The sequence below is a fragment of the Ammospiza caudacuta genome, chromosome 11 (assembly GCF_027887145.1).
Source record: "Ammospiza caudacuta isolate bAmmCau1 chromosome 11, bAmmCau1.pri, whole genome shotgun sequence".
Lineage (NCBI taxonomy): Eukaryota > Metazoa > Chordata > Aves > Passeriformes > Passerellidae > Ammospiza > Ammospiza caudacuta.
In genome coordinates, this window is record NC_080603.1 from 27,353,947 (window position 1) to 27,374,831 (window position 20,885).

General features: G+C 54.7%; 2 protein-coding genes across 2 annotated transcripts; both read right to left on the reverse strand.

Moving 5' to 3' along the window:
* Nucleotides 1–4,957: 4,957 nt before the first annotated feature.
* On the reverse strand, nt 4,958–8,804 carry SUCNR1 (succinate receptor 1). The gene is made up of 3 exons (XM_058811873.1): nt 8,678–8,804; nt 6,062–6,129; nt 4,958–5,905 (listed from the first exon to the last, which is right to left on the reverse strand). The coding sequence occupies exons 1-3, from the start codon at nt 8,802–8,804 to the stop codon at nt 4,958–4,960; spliced, it is 1,143 nt and encodes a 380-aa protein (XP_058667856.1).
* Nucleotides 8,805–10,074: 1,270 nt separating this feature from the next.
* AADAC (arylacetamide deacetylase) lies at nt 10,075–17,376 on the reverse strand. Its single transcript, XM_058812371.1, has 5 exons — nt 17,206–17,376; nt 13,724–13,946; nt 13,440–13,509; nt 12,945–13,116; nt 10,075–11,881 (listed from the first exon to the last, which is right to left on the reverse strand). Exons 1-5 carry the CDS (start codon nt 17,341–17,343, stop codon nt 11,273–11,275), a joined length of 1,212 nt encoding a protein of 403 aa, XP_058668354.1. The 5' UTR covers nt 17,344–17,376; the 3' UTR covers nt 10,075–11,272.
* Between the last annotated feature and the right edge of the window lie 3,509 nt (nt 17,377–20,885).

Genomic DNA, 20,885 nt, shown 5'->3' on the forward strand with positions numbered 1-20,885 from the left:
GATACTATTACAGCAGGAAAGAAAAATAAATAAGAAGTGGCACATCCAGACAGTGAGTGCATTCAACAGGTTTACAGTCTGCCTGTTACAGGCATGAACCAGAAACTTGCTCTAAAATAAGATTTAAGGAGCCCAAGGAATCAAAATCAAGTCTGTCATGCTAAGAAATACTTTTGGAGAAACTTACATTCGATGCTATCAGTACAACAGGCTGAATCAGTGTAATGATAGGCAGCAGCTTTCAGAAAAACTGATTTCTCTGCTGTAATTCAATATAGGAATAATGTAGCTAAGAGGAACCATTTAACTCTCTTTATTTTTATCTTTATCGGTGTAAAGCAAATACATAGAGTGGTCTGAAAGGCATTTTAGGAGGTAAGCAGGCTTATCCTTCCTCACACAGCAGCTGGTCTGGAAAAGCTGCGTTCATAAATATGGCAAAAGTCACACCAAACCCCTTGGAAGTTTGTATGTCACAGCAAGCAGAGGAACTGTTAATGAGAACAGGATAATTGTAACTAAACATTAATTCCTCTGTATTTATTTTGGTACAAGGTCAATTCTGATGTTATTTCTTCCCTTGCCAAGTTATACCAAACACTCTGCCCAAAGGTGTTGCAGGCAGGAGAAAACAAAGACTGAATTAATCTCTGATGGGAACAGGAAAAGTCATTTTGGGATCCTTTGAGGTTACTACTGAAATCCTTCTAGGAAATGACAGAAATCAAAGCAGAGGAGAGAGCATCTGCTCGTCAGCTCCAGCTGCATGCACGGGATGAGGATGAAGGAGGTGCACTGGTGGCAAGGCAGGGATGGGGCTGGGACAGACACGGGGGTCACAGCCCCCTCCTAAACACAACCAAACCCTGCATCCAAAGGGCCTTTATGGAATCCAGCCATCTAAAGCGTCCCGTGACACTTCCCCAATGAAGCACAATGAGCAGCACAAAGCATCACCATTTTGTAATGATTGCCCTGAAATGCACAACAACTAATTAAAAGGAAATAAGAAAAAACACCCTGAAAGACAAATGGGCACTGAAAGTAATTTGCTCCCAGGGATCAGGGAAAGCTTATTTCTCTGTGACAGAACTATAGACACAAACCTCAGAGAAGCCAGCATTTCTTAGGGCAGTCAATAGCTAAAACATTCCCTGCAAAAATATTGGGTTGAAATACACAGAAACTAGAATATCCCCATACACCATAAAGAAAAATAAACATTAGGGTGATAAAGTACTTCCTCTCCTGTCAGAAATGTATTGCTAGATATAATATCATGGCAATTGAACCTCATACATGAGGTTTTTAAATCCAGGCCCCCGTAGAAATGTGCTGTAACAGGATGGTGTTTGTTTTCCCTGGCTGCTGCTCACCCTGGAGAGCCCCCAGCCATTGTGCTCCTGCAGGAGGAGGATTTCCGCTGGTAAACCTGCCAGGGAGCACAACCAGGCACCCCAGGAGCTGCATTTCCTTAGGAGAGTGGGAAACCCCTCGAGTGCCAGGGGCTGCTCAGTGACAAAGGCGATGCGAGCAGCCCAAGGCCCAGCGGGTGAAGTCGTGTTTGTTCTGAGCCTCTCCATGGGCTGACCGGGGAAAGGAGCTGTGGGGACTGTCTGAAGAAAAAAAGAGAAAGAGAGAAAGTCCCAATTGCTTTATAGCTACCATTCCAAGGATGGAGGGAGCCCATGGGAGTACTCACACAGCCCCAGCCGTTTGCCAGGCCAGCTGAGGACACAAATGCCGCGTGTCCCTGCCGTGTGTCCCTGCAGAGGCAGAAGTGCCGTGTGTCCCTGCCGTGTGTCCCTGCCGTGTGTCCCTGCCGTGTGTCCCTGCAGAGCCCGGGGCAGCTCCAGGCAGGTCCCTGGGCTCACAGCTGCTCCTCGTACCTCCATTTACAGAGACATTTCCCCGTGGTTTCACTTGTAACCCAGCTCAAAGGGTTGGTTTTTTTGCACATTGCCTCTCAGTTACTCCACCTGCAGAGGCCTCCCTTCACCCCTCCTGCCTCAGCACAGAGCAGCTCTCCTCACGTTGCTGCTCATTTCCCATAAACCAAACTGGGTCCCTTTATTTCTCTGCAGGAGCTCCTGGCTCCACCTGGCTGTCCCACCACAGCCCTACACCACAATGCACGTACAAGCTCTCTCTCCAGCAGATCACCCAACCAGCCTTCCCCAAGAAGTGCCACATTCTGCAGTAATTTTTTCTGCTGTAACTTTAGTTACAAAAGAGACTTTTGAGAACTGTCACCTCATTCTTACCTGCTCAGCCTGCTCCTTCCTTGTGACCCCCACCAGCACAGCCCACGGGCAGCACAGGGTCCTTGTGCAGGCAGGAAAGCAGCACCACAGCCCCTGTTTAACCCTTTGGGCCCCACATCCTGTCTGATGGGGCTCCTGGGCCAGGTGGGACCCATTGCCCCCTCTGGCCCCTCACCTGGACACCGCCCAGCCCGTGCCCAGCCCTGCATCACCTGGCTGGGGGGGGGCAACAGCTCCCTGTTCCCCCAGCTGGGCTGTGCCAGCTCAGCCCCCACTGTCCCATCAGAAAGAAGGAATTGGGCCAGCAGCACGAGGGCTGTGTCTGCCCCTGAACAGCATTCACCAGACAGGGCAGGCCTCTGGGAAGGAAAAAGAATTCCTAAGACCAAGCCTTGGAGAAGCCAAAAGCACAGGATTTATTTCAAAAGGCAGTGGGCAAACTGAGGGATTGCTTTATTTATAAAATAATTGCTTCATCTGGACGGTTGTGAGACCTTCCATCCTGTGACTCTTATAGTGGCTGTGTCAGGAAGTGAGGCAAGAGTGCAAGAATGAACAAAGCAGCACTTAAATGTTCCACTTCACTTATGTGGGTCAAAATCTCGATAAGACACAGAAAGCTGAAAGGAAAATGAGTCTTGCAGGCGCCTTGCTCTGGCAGCCCTGCAGTGCTCTGCGCCCAGGTGGTAGTGCGTTCTGCTCAGACCCTGATGCTGCTGATCCAAAAGCTGCTGGAGCAAACAGGTGAAGCTCCAGGTGTTCCCATGAGTGTGCCTGCACACCTGGCTGCTGCCCAGAGACCTCGGGGGGCTGCAGAGCTGCCCTCACCTCACCAGCCAGAGCACAGGCTGCCCAGAGGGTGAAGCTCCTCCCGGGCTCCACGAAGACTATTTTCAGCTCATGTATTTTTAGAAAGTGAAAACCAAATTGAAACCAAGCAGAAGTCAGCTGAATTAGTATCTTCATTACTGTCAACGTGAGCAGTTAAACTCTGAATGAGTGACATGGTCAGGAGCCCTGTGCTGGTGCCAGCCCCTTGCAGGTGCCCAGGGCAGCCGCCCCTCACACAGCACTGCCCTGAACCCACAGCCCCTGTGTGGGCAGCCTTGCTCTTCTCTTACAAATCATTATCATTAACACACTGCAGAGCAGCAGCTGCTGTGGCACAGAGCACTGCAGAGAGCTGGGGCAAGCAGCAGAGGCGGCTGAGCACAGAGTTGGGCAGTGCAGGGCAAAAGGTGATGGGAACAAACCTGGGAAATTCCCTCTAAATGTCAGGAAAAACACATTTTACACATTCCAAGCTGCAGAGGACCTGAGGTTTGGTAGGGTTTGGAACGAATAAGAAATAGATGCACGTGTTCTCTCTGGGTGTGAAGCTGGCTGTGAGTTCCCTGCAAGGACGGGCTCCTGCAGGTCGCACTGAAGGGGAGGCTGAGCCCAGCCCGGTGTGCTGGCCCTGGGAAAGTGTCTGTGGGGCTGCAGGGAGGGCCGGGGCCAGCCCCTGCCCTGCCCTCACCCTCTTCCCAGGAACAGTTATTTTTAGGTCACTTACCGCCACTAAAACATACTTGGACTGTTTTCAGGCTGACTCACAGCTGAATTCCTGTTCTGGAGGCATTTTCAGTCCACACCCAAAATAAGGAAAGACAAAACAAAATGAAACCAAGAAGGCCCTGTCTGAATCAGAACCAAAGCCTGTGCCCAGCTGTGCTGATGCCTGCAGCCCAAGGGTGGCTCTGCCTGGGGGAACCTGCACCCACCTTGGTCCTGCTTAGCCCAGCTCAGGTGAACCTGGTGGTGCTTTGGAGCTTTATTAACTGAAATTTCTCCAAGTACCACTCAGGAGTAGAAGAATTAAGCAGAGAGGAACATGCATGTGGAGCTTGAATGTGGTGGTTTATATTATCTTTTTTATCACATTTTTAATTGCAAAACCAGCAGCATCACAGTTAATTGTGTAATGATCAGAAGTTTCACTCATTAGTTTAGGGAAACAGAAGTCATGGAAGCTTTAGAGGTTGCCACTAATTCAAAGGTACAAACCAGGGCTGTCCCAGAAGGGGGAAGAACCAGAGCCCAGCAGGTTTTTGAGTCCCTCTGAGGTGCTGGGCTCTGTGTGGAGCAGGGATCAGGCAGGGACTGGCTCCTCATTAGCTCCTGGTTCATTAGTGCAACTGCTAATGAACTTGAACTAAGGTCTGAGTTCTGCCTCAGGCTATAGGTTCCACGGGCACTTATAGACAGCTATAGTGAGGCTAGGTAGCTCCATACCCTGGTGAGTGGCTGTGTGAGCGCCCCTGTGAGCGTGCCTGGCTGTCCTGGTGACCCATGAAGCACTTTTTGTCCCGGCCCAGGCCCAGGTTATGGCTCACAGAGCAGCTGTCTGAGAGCAGCGTGCTGTCCCTCAGAGAGCTGCCTTGATGGCTTTTGATGGCAGTATCAGTGGGCTGTGGAGCATCCCAGTTCTGGCCTGTGGGAGCGAGCACAGCATCCCTCCTGGCTTGCTGGAGGCAGCTCAGCAGAAATCTCCTGCACGACGAGGTGACAGGTGCATTTAGAGGAACACAATCAGCTCATACCTATTCTATTGCATAAATAAAGTTATCTAAAACAATGGCACATTGCTGAATGCTCTCCCTCAGAGAGTTTCCTCCCAGACCTCTCCCACCACAAGGGGTGTGCTTACTCATTCACCTCCCAGTGGCTGTCAGCCTGCCCAGGAGCTGTCTTGTTTTGGCCATCAGCATCTCTCTGAAGTGGTCACCCATCAGGAAATAAAAGATGGGATTAATGGCACTGTTTAGGAAGGCAAAGGGTCTGGTGATGATGTAAGCAGTGGTGATGACTCTCTGCGTGCCCCCAGAGACGTTGAGGGCCGGGATTCGGGAGGCGATGCGCACGTTGCGCATGACGTGGTAGGGAGTGAAGAGCAGGGAGAAGGTCACCACGGTGAGGATCACCAGGGTCAGGGGCTTCTCCAGGGTCAGGGCGGAGCGGATCTGCTCGCTCCTGTTCTGCAGAAAACAAACCATCTTCAGGTAGAAGCAGCCCATGGTCAGGAGGGGAATGAGGAAGCCAAAGACGGTCAGGAACATGCTGTAGGCGAGGCTTGTCACGGGGTCCCCAGAGCTGGCGTAGTCAAGGCACTTGTAGTTATTGGCAGCTGTGACAGGCTCCAGGAAATACAGCAGGGGCAGCAGCTCCAGGATCACCCCGATCCACACGGCAACAGACACCGCCACAGCCGTGTTCCTCTTCTGCAGGATGTGGTCCCTGAAGGGGTGCTTCATCAGCATGTACCGGTCAACGCTGATGACCATGAGGAACAGGATGCTGCTGTACAGGTTGGCGTGCAGCAGGAATCTGTTGCTGTGGCACAGGGTGCTCTCTGCCCACTGATCTTTGGAGTAGCTGTTCACCAGATTTGGCAGAGTGCACAGAAATAGCAAATCTGATATGGATAAATTGAACAGGTAGACGTTGCCGCTTTTCCATTTTTTCAGGCAGAAAACATAGCCAAACACCACGATGATGTTTCCAAGGGCACCTATAATGAACTCAAGGCTGTACATGGTGGAGAGATAATACTTTTCCAGTACTCTGTTTGTCAGAAGATGGCCACTGGTCTCGTTCACAGCCTGGAAAATCACAAGAAAAAGAAATAAACACCAAACCCAAGTAAAAGACCATAGCACAGTTATTGTTATATCATTGCTGTAATCAGTGAATGCAGCCTGCAATTTCCTTCCAGCCTACAGGGTAAGTAGATAAGTGACCTCAAATATCTCTCCCACACGGGACTGGTACTTGCAGACGCTGATCAGAGTTACAGAAGGAGATGAAAACTCACCCGAGCAAAGACCTGTGTGAGGAACTCAAAGTGGGAGCATCACCTGAATGAAGGCATCAGTCACAGTGTGCCAGCTTGGCCAAAGCCAGGGCAGTACCGGGGCCAGGAAAGTGAAACCAGCCCGTGGGTGCCCTGTCAGAGCCTCGTGGAGTCATCTGCCCCTGTTACCCAACTCCAGTCCCGTGGGTCCTGCCTCATCACTGAGGGGTTTGCTGACGGGGCCGGTGAGGGATGAAGGCAGCAGCGCTGCTCAGAACTGGCTGGGGAGCCAGGAGAGATGTGTTTGTTAAATTAACCCAGCCCTTAATCGAGCGCTTTGTGAGCTGTGCTGCAAACTGGGTACCAGAATTGCACGGAGGATGGAGCACATCTCCTGTGCCTTCTGCCAAAGCTTCCTTCAAAGCTGCACCACACATGAGCTTGCTTTCTTTCTAAAGGCTGGTTAAAAAATGCTTTCATCTCCAGGGAAGGAAACAGAGCAGCATCTCAAGTGTTTACTCCCTCCCTCCTCAGCAAAGCCACCTGTCCCTGCCACAGGACACAGACAGCTTTTGGTGACAGCCTTGGATAAAGTGTCAGCAAACAACTGGAAAGCAGGGAAAACCAAATGCCAGAAACTGGGATATAGATCAAAACTGAACTCAAGCTAAGGTTAAGCATTTCCAAAGCTGTTTTGGTGTCAAGAACTTGCTCACAGGTCTTTGTCCTCAAAGCAGAGATCAGCTGTATTTCATTTCGAAGGGAGATGATGAGGCAGAGCAAAAACTCCATCAAGCCATTTCCATCAACTCTCTACACTTACTGTGTGCCCCCCAGGAGACAGAAATGCTACAGAGAGCCTTTACTCTGCTCAGACCTCACCTGCTGAGCCCTGTCTGCTCGGTTCTTGAGGAGAAACTCAACACCTTAGCGAGATTCTAGTCTAGAAAGCACATCCCAGACATCAGCAATTTCAATAGCGACAGTAATAGAAAGTTCGGTATGGACAGATGCAGTAATTGAAAGTTCGGTATGGACAGATGCATTAATTCAGAAGTTGTTAGGAAATGGATCAGTTTAAGGCGAGAAGGAAGAGCAGTTGGAGCCCCCCCAGAAGCGTGGGTGCCATGCAGGGTGCCCATGGTGGAGCCTTACCATGGCCGGGCCGTGCTGCCTCGCCGCGGGTCCAGCGCAGCTCTGTGGTCCGCGCGGCGCCGCCGCCTCTCACTCAATCATTAACGACCAGGGCAAGGCGGATCTGATGCCAACAGCACTTCCCCTTGGCAGGAACCCGTGGGGAACCAGCCGGGGGGAGGCACCCCCTGCTCCCATCCCATGCCCTGGGACAGCCGGGGCTGCAGGAGGGCAGGCCGGGGCAGGAGGAGCAGCAGCTCCTCACACAGCAGCACCAGCTCCTCACACAGCAGCACCAGCTCCTCACACAGCTCCCTGCTCTACTGGCATTGCTGTAGAAACTACTGGCAAAGATAAAAATACAATAATGCTGCTAATGCGGAGTGACCACACCCCACAGCCAATAATTGCACCCCTCTGCCGTGGGCAGGGACGCTCCCACTAGAGCAGGCTGCTTCAAGCCCCATTCCACCTGGCCTTGAGCATCCCCAGGTATGGGGCAGCCACAGCTTCTCCACCTTTCCCTCCCCTTTTTTTGTGATGTACTTCACAGTTAGCAAATATTAACCTCATTAATATATATAAAAAGTTATTGTAGCTTTTCTCTGTGGACAAGGCCAATAAATCAGCTCATATTTAGGCATTACCAAAGCTGATTTGAAATTTCCCCCATGGCTAATAACCAACACTGGCTTCTCATTTACCACCTTTTAAATATCTTGTTCATTCAGGCAACTGCTGTTGCGCTGAAGGATAAAATAGGGCTGAAGAAATGGAGCATTTCTTCCTTCCTGCTGCAGTAACTCCTCAGAAAACTGGTGAGGGAGCAAGAAATGCTCATTTCAGTAGGCTTAGATTGGTCCCTGCTTTACAGCTCTGCAACCATTGCCTCAGTTGGTTGTACTTCTAAGCAGTTTTCTATCCCCTGGTTATTTTGGGGCTGTCCCAGTCACACACGCTGGCATTCCATTGCCTTTCAGCAGCCCTGTCCATCAGGATCACCTGAGCTGGGCTCAGCACGGGCTCTGTGCTGGCTGGCACTGCAGGCCTGCAGCTCCCAGTGCTCCTGCCAGGGCAGGTTGGGTGCTGCTGGGCTCTGATGGGGCTCCAGCCCAGGCTCCAGCCCAGGAACCAGCAGGGACCCCAGATCTCCATGGGGTGAGCAGTGGTGGCAGCCTTGGGACCCTCCCCGAGCCCTCCTCAGGAACAAGGGCCCGGCTGAGCACACCAGGAGCAATCAACCAACACTGCCAAAACCACCAGAAACACAAGAGCACTGTCCAGTTCTGGGGTTTGGGGTTTCGGGGGTGGTTTGTTGGGGATTTTTTGGGTTTTTTAACCGGTGTAGTACTGCAACAAAAAGTTAAGGATTCTTAAGAAAAGGGTGATGGGGAAGCCCAGATTGGTGGGGATATTTTGAGGATGCTTCATTTCCTCCTTGACTCACCTGCAAGCATGAAGCCCCTCTGTTCATGCAGCTCCCACTGCACCCTGTGGCAGGAGCATCTGTGACCAGTGTCCCTGTGCTTGGGCGTCCTTGGAGGGTTTGATCTCTGCACCCAGAGCTGGCTCATAACGGGGTTGTGGACCCACCATGGCGAGGCTGAGCTTTGTCCTTGACTGTCAACCACCAAACCCCATCCTCCCTTCAAGGGAAGGCTTGTGGAGATGTACCAGAGCCTTCCCTTCTGGTGGTTTGTCTTGTTTTTGGTGTGGATAAACTTACTGCAGCTCCAGCCTCTCCTGCCAGCAACATCAATAGTGCAGCTTTCACTGCCTCGTTTTGTGCCTCACCAGGCACTTCCAATCCCAAAACCTATTTTAGGAACCTAAACAAAAACACACAGCCCAATCAATCATGAGCCCATATTTAGGTGTTGGTGCTTAAAAGCCATTTACTTCTGGTTCCAAGAGCATCCTATAAAAACACACAAGGGAAGGTTGGCAATCTTTGGCTGGCATTGTTCCTTAGAACACAAATTTCTCTCCTGCCTTACAGGCAGTGTGCCTGGCAGCGCTGATGCCCGAGCCACGATGGAGGAAGCGCAGTGTCACAGGTGGCAGTGTAGATGGGGAGGATGGCCCAGGTGTGCTCCAGCTGGGCTGGCACAGGCTCCTCCAGCAGCCCTGAGGGGAGGCAAAGCCACCTGAGGCCAACACCTCAGCCCAGTGCTGCCCTAACAGCAACGTCCCAGCGCTGCGGGCAGGAGAGCACCAACGCCCCTCTGGCTCACAGCAGGGCAGCCTGCTGAGGGATGGGATGTGGGCACGTCCCCTCCAAACCAAAGCCACAGCCATCCCCCTGAGCAGCCTCTTCAGCAAGGTTGTCTCCTGGAAACCCCAGCTGGGCTCATTCCGTTGGCATTTACAACCCAGAAATGCCCATCCCAGGGAGCACTCTTGTGGAAGTGACCCTAAAACTGTACAGAAAATCAAACCAAAGGTGTTAATGAGCAAAACCCCCAAGCCCAACTTCCTCAGGAGCACTAAGAGGCTGTTAATTAATCCCAAATGTGGGAGGAATAAAACGGCAGTGGAGCTGTGTCTGGCAGCAGAGGAGCCCAGGCTGTGGTGGGCACTGGGCTGTGCTGGCAGTGCTGCAGGGGGACCTGAGGAATAGCCCCCAAACCCTCTGGGACTGAGCACAGGAGCACAGGTGTGCACCCAGGGGGTGTGCAAAGGGGCCAGGACAGACCCACCCGAGCACGGCTGCTTCCCTCGAGCACAGCCCAGCCCAGCCCAGCCGGGCTGGGGGCAGAGCTGGAACTGGGGCTGTCTGCAGCAGCCACCCCTGGGCTGCCACTGCTCCCGATGCACGGGACACCAAGGGACAGAACACTGCTCTGCAATCAAAAACCAGTTTAATGTTTATATTCATCTGAATGAAGATGGAAAACAGCAATCATCCCCTACACATGCCATCTGAACAGGCTGCACGCACTCAGGAAAATAACCCAGAATTATTGAAGATTCAGTATCTTTTATGCAAAAGAAAAGGAGGATACGTGAAGTACCTGACCAGTGGTTCATTTACTTAAATCAACAGCCAACCCTTGTATTCATGCTTCAGTCAAAAGTTTTAGGGTTTATATTTAACACACAAAACATTTGCATAGAAGTTATTTGTTCCACATAGCCAGCTGAACTATGTTTCTTTTCCAAGCCTATAAAATTTCTAAGCTAATTCTACTTTTAAGAAATCATATGTGAAATCTGATAAAAAATTTCAAGGACAATTAGAATACCCAGTACAAGACTGAACAGATAAGTAGAGCACAGACCACGCAGCAGTGTTATCCTAAGTCTGGGACCTTCACAGCTTCCTTTTTCCAGTGAATATCCAGTGCTGGTGTGATTCACTAATTCCTGCTAGTGCAAGGATTAAAGAAAGGAAGTAGGAGTAAGATATGTGCTTTAAAAAAAAAAAAAGCAAAAAACCCAACACAACAAAAAACCCCAAATAAACAAACCCCCCAAAAGAAACAAACAAGCAAAGCCCAAAACACTTGCACAATTTTTAGCCATCCCACTGGGTTTCCAAGCACCTCCCTCAAGCTGTGCAGAGCAGGAGCAGCCTGTGATGGGGCAGGTCCCTGCAGCTGCCCCGAGCCTCCTGCAGCTCCCGGTGCTTCCCTGCAGCCCTGGCAGCAGCGGGGCCCCGCTGCCACATCCCACAGAGCCAGAGGGGACAGAAGGAACGGCCCCGAGCACGTCCCGTGTGCCCGCAGGCACCTGGCCTCGGGCACACACCACGGACTGAAGGTGCGACAGGAGAGAGAAGCAGCAGCAGAGAGCGGGCAGCAGATCCCAGAGGCTGCGGGGCCAGAGGAGGAACCCGGGGCAGTCCCGGCACTCTGGGGGTTTGAGGTTCGGATGGTAGCACTGGAGGAACGTTGGGTTGGGATCAGGCTGATTTCCTGCCAGACAGGGTGGGAAACGCTCCAGCCCCAGCACCGCGAGGATCGCAAAGGGGGACGGCGATCGCGGCCAAAATGCAGCGGAGCTCCAGTCCCGCCTGGGCACGCGAGGGGCTGACTTCGGCTCACAGGCTCTCCTTCAGCCAGCGCACGCAGGTGTCGAAGAGCCGCCGGCCCACGGCCAGCTCCAGCGGCCAGGCCAGGAAGGTCACGGCGCCGTGGAAGGCGTCCTTGGCGTGGTGGTGCGTGACGGGCACGCCGGCGGCGCGCAGCCGGGCCGCGTACATGGCGCCGTCGTCGCGCAGCACGTCGTGCTCGCAGGTCAGCACCAGGGCCGGGGGCAGGCGGCGCAGCCGCGCCTCGGGGGCCAGCAGCGGGCACGCTCGCGGGTCCAGCAGCCCCGGGACGCGCCGCGCCGGCCCCGCGGCAGCCAGGGCCGGGCCCTCGTAGGCGTGGGCGCCCCGCATGTCGGCGGGCAGCCAGCGGCTCCAGTTGAGCAGCGGCAGCAGCGGCGCGGCCTCGGGCGGCACGTGGCGGCCGCGGGCCATGGCGGCGCGCAGGGCCGGCTCCGGGCTCAGGTACTCGCTCCAGAAGCGCACCATCAGCGCCCGCGGCAGCAGCGGCTTCTGCGCGTTGTCCCGGTACGACGGCAGGTCCAGGTCCAGCGCCTGCAGCGCGGGGTAGATCAGAACCTGAGCTTTCAGCTTGGTTTTCACTTCAGGGTCCTCCGACAGCTGCAGGAAAACAGAACCCGTTGCAAAGAATCGGGAAAGGTGTCGATTCTCCCGCACGGACAGATCGTCCGAGGTGAAGAATGAAAACGCACGTTTTGCAACGTGAGCAAAATAAGATTATCAATAAAACCAGGATAAAGAAATTCCGAATCTATAGGCAGGTTATCTAGAACAGCGTGCTGTAATAAAAAATTCTCAAACATCAAATATAATTTTATTTTATTTCTTATATTGAAGGATAATGATTTTGGGGGAATATTCTTTCTGAAATTTTGATGCTTTCTGAAGTATTGACAGAAAATTTTCTATAGCTACTGAAAATTTCTATTACATCATAAAGCTTTCATGTTTCTGGGTCTCTTTATCATTTCTCACAATTTATAGCATGTTCATCAGTTTGGCTTTTAACCCTGAGATGTTACAACTCAAGCAATTGCAATTCTGTGCATTTTAGAGATGTAACAAAATGTGACGAATTGAACATTGACATTTCTTACATGTCAATCTTTTCCCCTCTTCACTAATAAATTTTCCATTTTCTCCTTCATCTTCTGCCTTCAGCATCCACAGTAAATTCACCACCATTCCCAGGGTTTCGTTGCAGCCCAAACAGCTTCTCAAGAGAGCAACAACATGGTGCTGACTTTATTTAATAAAGCTGAAGGAGAAGTGCAAAAGGCACCAGACTGTATGCTCAGACACCGCAAAATTTAGTGAGGGTTTTTTTTTGTTTGCTTGTTTTCCCTGCTATTTGCATCTTTATGAGTCACATAGTTAAAATTCCCTTTGCAAACATCATGCCTAAACCAGACAACACGAGCTTAAGGTTGGAGTGATGTAAGGCCTGACTCTGGAGGGCAGGGAGCCTTTTTAGGGGACAGGTGTCTGGATGGCATAAAGCTCCTGTGATGGCACTGAGTGGCTCAGGCACAGCTGCCTGGTCCCCAGAGCCCTGTGACAATCCCGCAGGCTGTGACACCCTGACAGACCATGAGAGCAGCTTTCCTCAGTGGTGGTGAGGCTGCACAAACCCTCTTTGAGCTGCAAACTGTCGGTGCTGTACCTGCTGTGCCACGGCTGCAGCCAGGTTGCCCCCGGCGCTGTCCCCGGCCACGCAGACCCGCGCAGGGTCCACCCCATACTGGGACAGCACCTTGTCCTGCAGGAAGAACTTGGTCACCGAGTACACGTCCTCAAACTGGGCGGGGAAACGGTGCGGAGGGGCCAGCCTGTAGCTGGGGGAGGCAAGAGCAGGGTGTTAGCACCTGCTGTTAATAAAGAGAAGGGTTTGCTCCATCTCCCTGTTGGGGGATGTTTGTTTCTGTGCTCTGAGAAGTGGGAACTGTCTGTCCCAGCTTTATTACCCACCCATCTCCCTAAAGCCAAAATAGCCACCAGCCACAATTCCCCTGTCACCCTGGCAGCCTCTGCTCACACATGTGTGTAAGTCAGCAGGAAAGCACGCAATCAAACACAGGAACATTGAAAAATCAGATTAATTGAAACAGATTAATTTACTCCAAACCCTCATCCCATCTGGAAGGAGAATATCTCTTACTTGACTGACACCACGACAGCATTCAGCTCGTTTGAAATCCGCCGAGACATGAGATCGTAGCCATGCATGCCTGCAATGGAAGCCCAGTGCATGTGAGAACGGGCACACACACACAGAGCCCAGTCTGTTCCCCTTGGCAGCACTTGGAGCTGACTTTCCCGAACCTCCCCTGTTTTCAGCTGGTGAGACCCCCGTGCCCTGCTCCTCCTGTGCCAAGTGCCACGAAACCAAAGGCAGGGCAGTGAGGCGTGGGCACAGACCCAGCCGCGATGTGCAGGGCTCACCTGCGTCTCCCAGGCACCAGCCGCCGCCGTGGAAGAAGAGCACGGCTCTCCTGAGCCCCGCAGGCGGCCTCTGGGGCAGGAACAGGCGCACGGGGACCCCGCTGAGCTCCGTGTCCGTCACCGTGACGTTCTCGTCGGACGTGGGAGCCACCAGCTCCACCGTGGAGATCAGCCTCAGCCCCTCCATGTAGTGCATCAGCCCCAGCAGCTCCCCCAGCTCCGACTGCAGCACAAGACAGGGCAAGCTGATTCCAGGGCAGCCTATTCACTCCCAGATAGAATTCCCTGCAGCCTTTTGATGCTCTGTGCCGGTGTGTGAAGTCACTGTGGCAGTCACACAAACAGGCCGGAGCAGAGTGCCCCCACCTGAGCCTGGCAGTGCCAGGAGCACTCATGGCATGCACCCACACTGCCACCAGCTGCCCAGCAAGGCCAGAGCCCGGCCAGAGCCAGGGCTACTGCTCCGTGCCACACCCAGACTTGTGCTCGGCGTTCATGCGGGTCACCTCTGCAGCCCAGTGTCAGCTCAGTGAGCCACCAGCACCAGCATTGTCCCACAGAGAGCCACCACAGCCCCTGGCCTGCTGCTGGCACCAGCGTGGTGTGGGGACAGCCCAGGGAGCACTGCAGAGCCACCCAGAGCCCCTGCACTGCTGCTGGCACCAGCACCTGGGCTCCTCCACCAGCACCCCGGCAATGGGACGTGACCCTCTTCCCACCCCAGCCTCACCACATCACAGCTGAAACAATAAGAAATAAAGCCAAGCTCTTACATGTTATCTGAAGGTGAAAACAGATGAAATTCAGAGCAGGTTGGGGTTTTAAAAGGAAGAAAACAGCCAAGCCTGGTGCAGAACCTGTTTGGAGTTTGGCTTCGCAGAGAAGCTTTATAGTCCCCAGGGAGATTGTGGAACCCCCACACTGAGTGGTTATCTGCTGACAGGTGTAACCTCTGGCCTTCCCACTCTGATAGTGGAAGCCATACAGTCTGACCCTGCCTGGTGCAGTTTTTTCCTTCAAATTGTATTTAAATCAACTGCTTTATCAACATCTATATATTACCAGGTTTTGAGCAACCTAGTCTAGTGGAAGGTGTCCCTGACCTTGGCGGGAGGGTGGAATGAGATGAAATTTAAGATCTTTTCCAACCCAAAGCAGTCTGGGATTCTGGGATTCCATGCTATAACCTTCTTTTTCAGGAGCTGGAATAGCACAGAGCTCAGCCCCTGCTGGCAGCCCTTGACAGGGATTGTCAGCACATTTTTGAGCCACCTCTCTCCAGGCTTGGAGCGGGTGATGCCAGGGGAGCCCTGCCAATCCCAGCGTGCTGGAACTGGGAGGGAGATGAGTGGGCAGGCCCTGGCACACGGCAAAGGGAAGCACAGGTCCTTGCCATCAGCTCCATGAAAACAAGCAAACACACATGCCCCTGCCAGAATTGCTGTTTTAGCCACCACATTGACACCGTTTACATAAACATGTCTCAGTTGTTGCTTTTCCCCCAAGGATTAACATCTTGGAAAAACAAATGTCTCAGTCAGAGTGAGTCCTGCTGTGACTCCAATGAGCCTGTGAAAGCCCATGGTGGGAGGAATTCCCTGAGCCCCAGCACTGAGGGTTTCCAGAGCTCTCAGGGCTGTTTTCCACAAGTGGACAATTTACATTGTGGAAAACCACTGGGCTGCTGCCTGCGGTTTCCAGGCCATATCAATAAAAGGAAATGGTGCCCTCATCTGAAAATCCTCATTGTCCCAGTGTGAGATCATGGGGTGTTATGGAGCGGCAGGAAAGCCAGCCACTTTGGGGCTGGGATCCGTGTGCTTTGGAAAGCACTTTCCTTGTGCACGAGTGCTTTCCTTGTGCTTTGCAAGGCATTTCCCCAGTCCCTACGGCAAGGACAGACCCACACCCTGTGCAGGGGAAGGGATCCTGGCTGTGCCCGGGCAGGGGCAGCGGCCCAGGGCTCCAGAGGGGCAGGGATTGGGATGGGGACCCTCGGGGGGCAGCCCATGAGCAGGGCCCAGGCTGGGTCTGTGCTTTTCCAGAGCTGGGCTGAGGAGGGGGGAGCTCTGGAGGGATGGCACACAGCGACAGCAAAACCCTCCTGCTGTGTTTTGTACCTTCCCCAAGGGCACAGGGCCCTTCCTGGAATGCCTGAGGGATTTGGGGCTCAGACTCCACAGCAAGTGGAGCAGGTTTGCTCTCAGAGGCTGCTCCCCAGCTTGGCAGCACATGGGGCCAGGACACAAGCACCAACAGGCCAGGGAGAGTTCCCAGCCTCCCTGCTAAAAGAGGGGGCACCCAGAGCCCCTGAGCTCACCCAGCAGGGCTGGGGGCTCCCCAGGAGCCACCACAACAGGGCATGGACATGTGCCGTGGCATGGGGCTCTTGGCACCCCCTTTGGGAGCCCAGAGAGGATTCTACTGCCCAGGAGTGCTCGAGGGTGGCACTGTGTCCCTGTGCTCAAACCTGCACCAGGGAGTCAGAGAGACTGCACCAGGTCCCCTCTGAAACCCAGCCCTGCCCCAGTGAGCTCGAGTCACTGCCCTCCAACTGCACGGCCACTCAGGATATGCTTGGGACGATTTAGGGCCACCTCACTCTAATTTGCACCAGTGCAGCTCCAGGAGGCTGTGGCTCTGCCCACCCCTTGGGATTATGGATTCACAGGAGATGAGAGCGCAGTTACAAAAGGCGTGCCCACAGCCCCGCCGTGCCCAGGCAGGCAGGAGAGCAGCAGCAGGCGCAGCCCCACCTTGCAGGCGATCGCAGCACTGCTGCGGCCAGCAGGGCCTCCCTGCAGAGGGACAGGGTGGCCGGGCAGCACCGGGCGTGCCAGGGCAAGGGGCTGCCCGTGCCCGCCTCCAGCAGGGCATTCAGCAGGGCAGGCAGCGCACCAGCACTGCTGAACACGGCTGCTTTCCTTCTCGCCGCTCTCATCTTCCACCACTCAGCCCCGAGACCAAAACACGAGTCCCTGACGCACAAAAACCTCCTCATCCTCCCTGCTCCTGCAGGCAGGAGAGCCCTGGAGAGTACCCCCGCCAACAAGGGCTGTCTCACACAGAGATGTTGTTTTGTGCGGTTTTCAAGCCTTTTGGCCAGTGGATTGCCATGAAACCACAGAAATCAATAGAATGTGAGAGCTGCTGCAGCGTCCCCTCCCCGGACAGCCGGGGGAGCCGGGCAGAGGAGCCAGGGATGATTCGGGCAGCAGGGCTTGAGCTGCACAGCCCTGCACGGCAGGACAAGCCTGTCTGTGCCTGTCGGTCCCATGTCCCATTCGCTACTCTGAACGGCCCTTTCTAAGGCTGCAGGACCAAACCTTTCCTACGTTTCCTTCTATCACAGTCACAGTTCAGCGTTCCATTCTGCCCTCGGGTCCGTGTGACACACGCAGCGCACACACACACACACACACACGCACCCCGTGCCATATCCCCGAGCCCACAGAACCCCCCTGCCCGGCCCCAGAGCTCACCAGGTGCCCCAGGGCCCTGATGGCAGCCGAGAGGAGCATCACGGTGCCGGGCTGGGCCAGCTCCGGGGGCAGCGGGCTGTAGATGTAGTAGGCGAGCAGGGCGGTGAGGAGGCACAGGCACAGCAGCCGGGCCCCCATCCTCGCACGATCCTCTCCGCGCTCCGGAGCCGCTCTCACCCACCCACCGCCTCCCAGCGAGCCAGCGCAGGGCAAAGTTAATCCCGTGTTTTGCTTGGGTCCCGGCCAGGAGGTGATTTCTTGTGTTACCACCCGGGGCAGAGGTTACTCCGCTGTGCAGCTTCCAAAACAACAGGTTTCACCAGCAGATTCCCTGTGCAGCAGCCGGGAGCCGCCGAGCCGGCCGGTCCGGCTCCGAGCCCCGCACCGAACCTCGCACCGAACCCCGCACCGGGCTCCGCAGTGAACCTCGCACGGAACCCCGAACCTCGCCCCGTCCCTGCCCCAGCCTCGCACCGAGCCCCGCACCGAGCCCCGCTCCGAGCCCCCCGGGACAGGCGGCGGAGGGAGCGGGACGGGAGCGGCGGGGCCGCACGGTGACACCCAGGTGCCCACAGCCGTGCCGGGTGTCCCGGGGCACGGAGCTGCCGCTCTGCAAGGCAGGAGCTCGAGCAGAGCCTGCGACACAGCGGTTTTACCTTTTCGCATTAAAATGTAGGCGATTTCTTTGGCTAAATTCTACCAGCAGCAAATCGGCGCAGCCTCGCGCTCTCCGGCCGAGCAGCCTTTGGAGGAGCAGACAGAGCAGGAACATCACAGAAAGCTGAGAGCCGAGCCTTGTGCCACCTGCCCAAACACAAATGAAGATTGGCCCTTAGTCAGACTTTCAGACATTTAAGTTCTGAGCGCCTCTAAACTATTCAAGTATTTTAAAAATCCATCCCTGCTCTCTGTCCTCAGCACTTCTGCAGCACAACAGCCAGTGAAAGCCCAATGTTCCTGACCCCACTCCCACAAAACCGAGAGAGAACACAGCTCCATGGCCACTCCACCCAGCCTGCCGTGCCAGGTGCCGGCCAGGGCACAGGTGAGCTCACTCTGGCCCAGGTGAGGGTGGCCTGGGTCCCAGCAGTGACACGTGGACACGCAGGGCTGGGCGCAGAGCAGCAAACCCATGTCCTCTTTTGCACAGCTCAGGTCTCTTGTCAGGGGCTGAGAGGTAAAACACAGGTAAAGAAGGCAGATCTCAGGTGGCACGGGAAGATGAGGCACAGCTGATGATGGGGCATGCAGGACAAAGTCCTCTCCTGCCCTGTCCCTCCCAGGAGAACAGGAGCCCCCAGGACGGCACTGGAGGAAGAGGAGGCCAGACTGGAACCACCACAAAACTGGTGTTTTATTTTGCTGCACTTAAGGAAGGTTTCCCACTCTCCTTCCAGGCTGGTCTCCAGGTGGAAGCGTGGCTGTGCAGCGACAGCCGGGGCTCTGCTCCTGCCCCGAGGTCACCCTTGCCTTAGGGCAGGAGCTCACAGTGCTTAACCTTGAAAGACCCACTGTCTCATCCCATGGCAGAGCCACTCCCCTGCCCTCCAGTGAACCACCCCAGCAACCTCCCTGAACCCACAGCACTCCCAGATGGAGGAAATCATAAACTGATGCACCCAAAGGAACCGTGCAGCACCAGCTGCAGCACCAGGTGCAATATGGAAATGCCCCTATGCCAATTTTGTCAGCGCCCTTTCAGTCAAAGGGACCAATTTTGTCAGAGCCCTTTCAGTCAAAGGGACAGCACAAGACCTCTGTGAGACAGGGGATGGGTGCCAAATGGAGCACATGGATGTTAAAATCCAGATCCATCCCACGCAGTGCTTACCCTTCATACCCCAGCACCAGCCCTGCACTGCCAGTGCTCTCCAGAGCCCACACCAGCACTGCTGGCTTGCTGTGCACCACCTGCTCCCCACCACTCACAGCTTTCTAAAGCAAACATTCCGTTTAGTCCTTTCCCTCCTTATTTATTTCATTCAATAAAATGAATGGAGCTTGGAGCACCTGGTCTAGTGGAAGGTATCCCTGCCCATGGCATGTGGGAGGAATGAGAGAATTTTAAGCCACTTCCCCAACTCAAACCATTCTGTAGTTATACAAGGATGAAATGTCACATTGCTGCTTTTCCTGCACGCAGTGTACCAAGAGCCATGAAGCATGCCCTGCTTCCCACCCCCTGCATTCCCATGCAGTCCAGGCTGCCGATGTTTCAGAAAAACACGAGTGCAACGTTAAGCAGGCTAAAGCCAGGGTAAAAGCTGCAGTAGGAAGAGCAGCAGGCAGCGTGTGCCCCTGCTCAGAGCCAGCATTCCCTGCATCCCTGTGCTCCACAACACGGACAATCCGAGCCAGGATTGCCTGGGTGTGCTCAGCCGTGCAGAGTGGCAGGGACTCAGTCAGGCACTGACCTGCCCCCTCAATAAACCAGCAAACAATAAGTGTTGCAACATCAGGCTGAGCTTTCAGACTGTGGTTTGGAAAGGAGATATGCGTAAGTTTATAACCTTGCACCTTGTTTGTAACAGCAATCCAGGCTTACAGCCCAACGCCTGTTTGTAAAGCAGTCCCTCTTCACCCCCCGGCACCCCAGTGCACCCCCAGAGCATCGCAGGCCCTTGTTTGTCTGTCAGCCACGGAGTCATTCAGGCTGGAAAATCCCCCCAGGACCATCGAGTGCAGCCATGCCCTCAGCACTGCCCAGGGCACCACCAGCCCCTGTCCCCAGGTGCCACCTCCACACGGCCTCTCCAGGCTGGGGACGCCAGCACAGCCACGGGCAGCCTGCGGGCATCGATTCCCACTGTGCCACCTCAGCCTGCCCTGCGGTGCAGGTGTCAGCACTGCCTCGAGTGCAGGTACAGCGCTGCTGTGGCCCCGGCTGTGCCCGGGGTGCTCCTGGCAGGGGTGGCACCCCGGGCATGTCCCTGCTGTGGCCCTGGCTGTGCCCGGGGTGCTCCTGGCAGTGGTGTGCCTGCACAGGTGTGCCCACATTGTCCGGGCTCACACAGGTTGCCTGTACAGGTGTGTCAACACCGCCTGGGCTCACACAGCTGTGCCCGCACTGCCCGGGCTCACACAGGTGTGCCCGCACAGGTGTGCCCACATTGTCCGGGCTCACACAGGTGTGCCCACATTGTCCGGGCTCACACAGGTGTGCCCGCACAGGTGTGCCCACATTGTCCGGGCTCACACAGGTGTGCACGCACAGGTGTGCCCACATTGTCCGGGCTCGCACAGGTGTGCACGCACAGGTATGCCAACATGCCCAGGCTCGCACAGGTGGGGGGACCCACACAGGTGTGCCTGCACAGCCGTGCCCGCACAGGTATGCCGACATGCCCAGGCACAGGCGTGCCCGCACAGGTGAAGGAGAGGCAGAAACGCTTTGGTGCCAGCACCGCAGTGCCCACGGCAGCGCTGGGCTCCCGTGCGAAGGACGCTTTCAGGAGAGGGAGGGAGAGGCCGCCGGGCGGCAGTGCAGCCCCGCTTTCTTCTTTGTTGGTATCTGTACTTTTAATGCTGCTCACAGGACTGCAAACTGGCCTGTTTCTGGGGAATGGAGGGATGGCATCCACAAGAAATTTTATACAAGAGAATTTGGACACTGCTGTTTCATCTGTTGCTTATTACCAAATTGCAAGTTGTGTAAATGGAAACAAATGTCTTATTTGACA

What these genes read in the sequence shown, in the direction of transcription:
- SUCNR1 (XM_058811873.1), bottom strand. Translation starts at nt 8,804, where the DNA reads ATGAGCCAGCTCTGGGTGCAGAGATCAAACCCTCCAAGGACGCCCAAG. An exon ending in GAGGGGCTTCATGCTTGCAG is followed by an intron (nt 6,130 to 8,677) that starts GTGAGTCAAGGA and finishes TTCCTCACACAG; the next exon opens with GTCTTTGCTCGGGTGAGTTT. An exon ending in TCTGCAAGTACCAGTCCCGT is followed by an intron (nt 5,906 to 6,061) that starts GTGGGAGAGATA and finishes GTGATTTTCCAG; the next exon opens with GCTGTGAACGAGACCAGTGG.
- AADAC (XM_058812371.1), bottom strand. Translation starts at nt 17,343, where the DNA reads ATGGGGGCCCGGCTGCTGTGCCTGTGCCTCCTCACCGCCCTGCTCGCC. An exon ending in TCAGGGCCCTGGGGCACCTG is followed by an intron (nt 13,947 to 17,205) that starts GTGAGCTCTGGG and finishes CTTGTGCTGCAG; the next exon opens with TCGGAGCTGGGGGAGCTGCT. An exon ending in CTGCAGCCGTGGCACAGCAG is followed by an intron (nt 11,882 to 12,944) that starts GTACAGCACCGA and finishes GTTTTCCTGCAG; the next exon opens with CTGTCGGAGGACCCTGAAGT.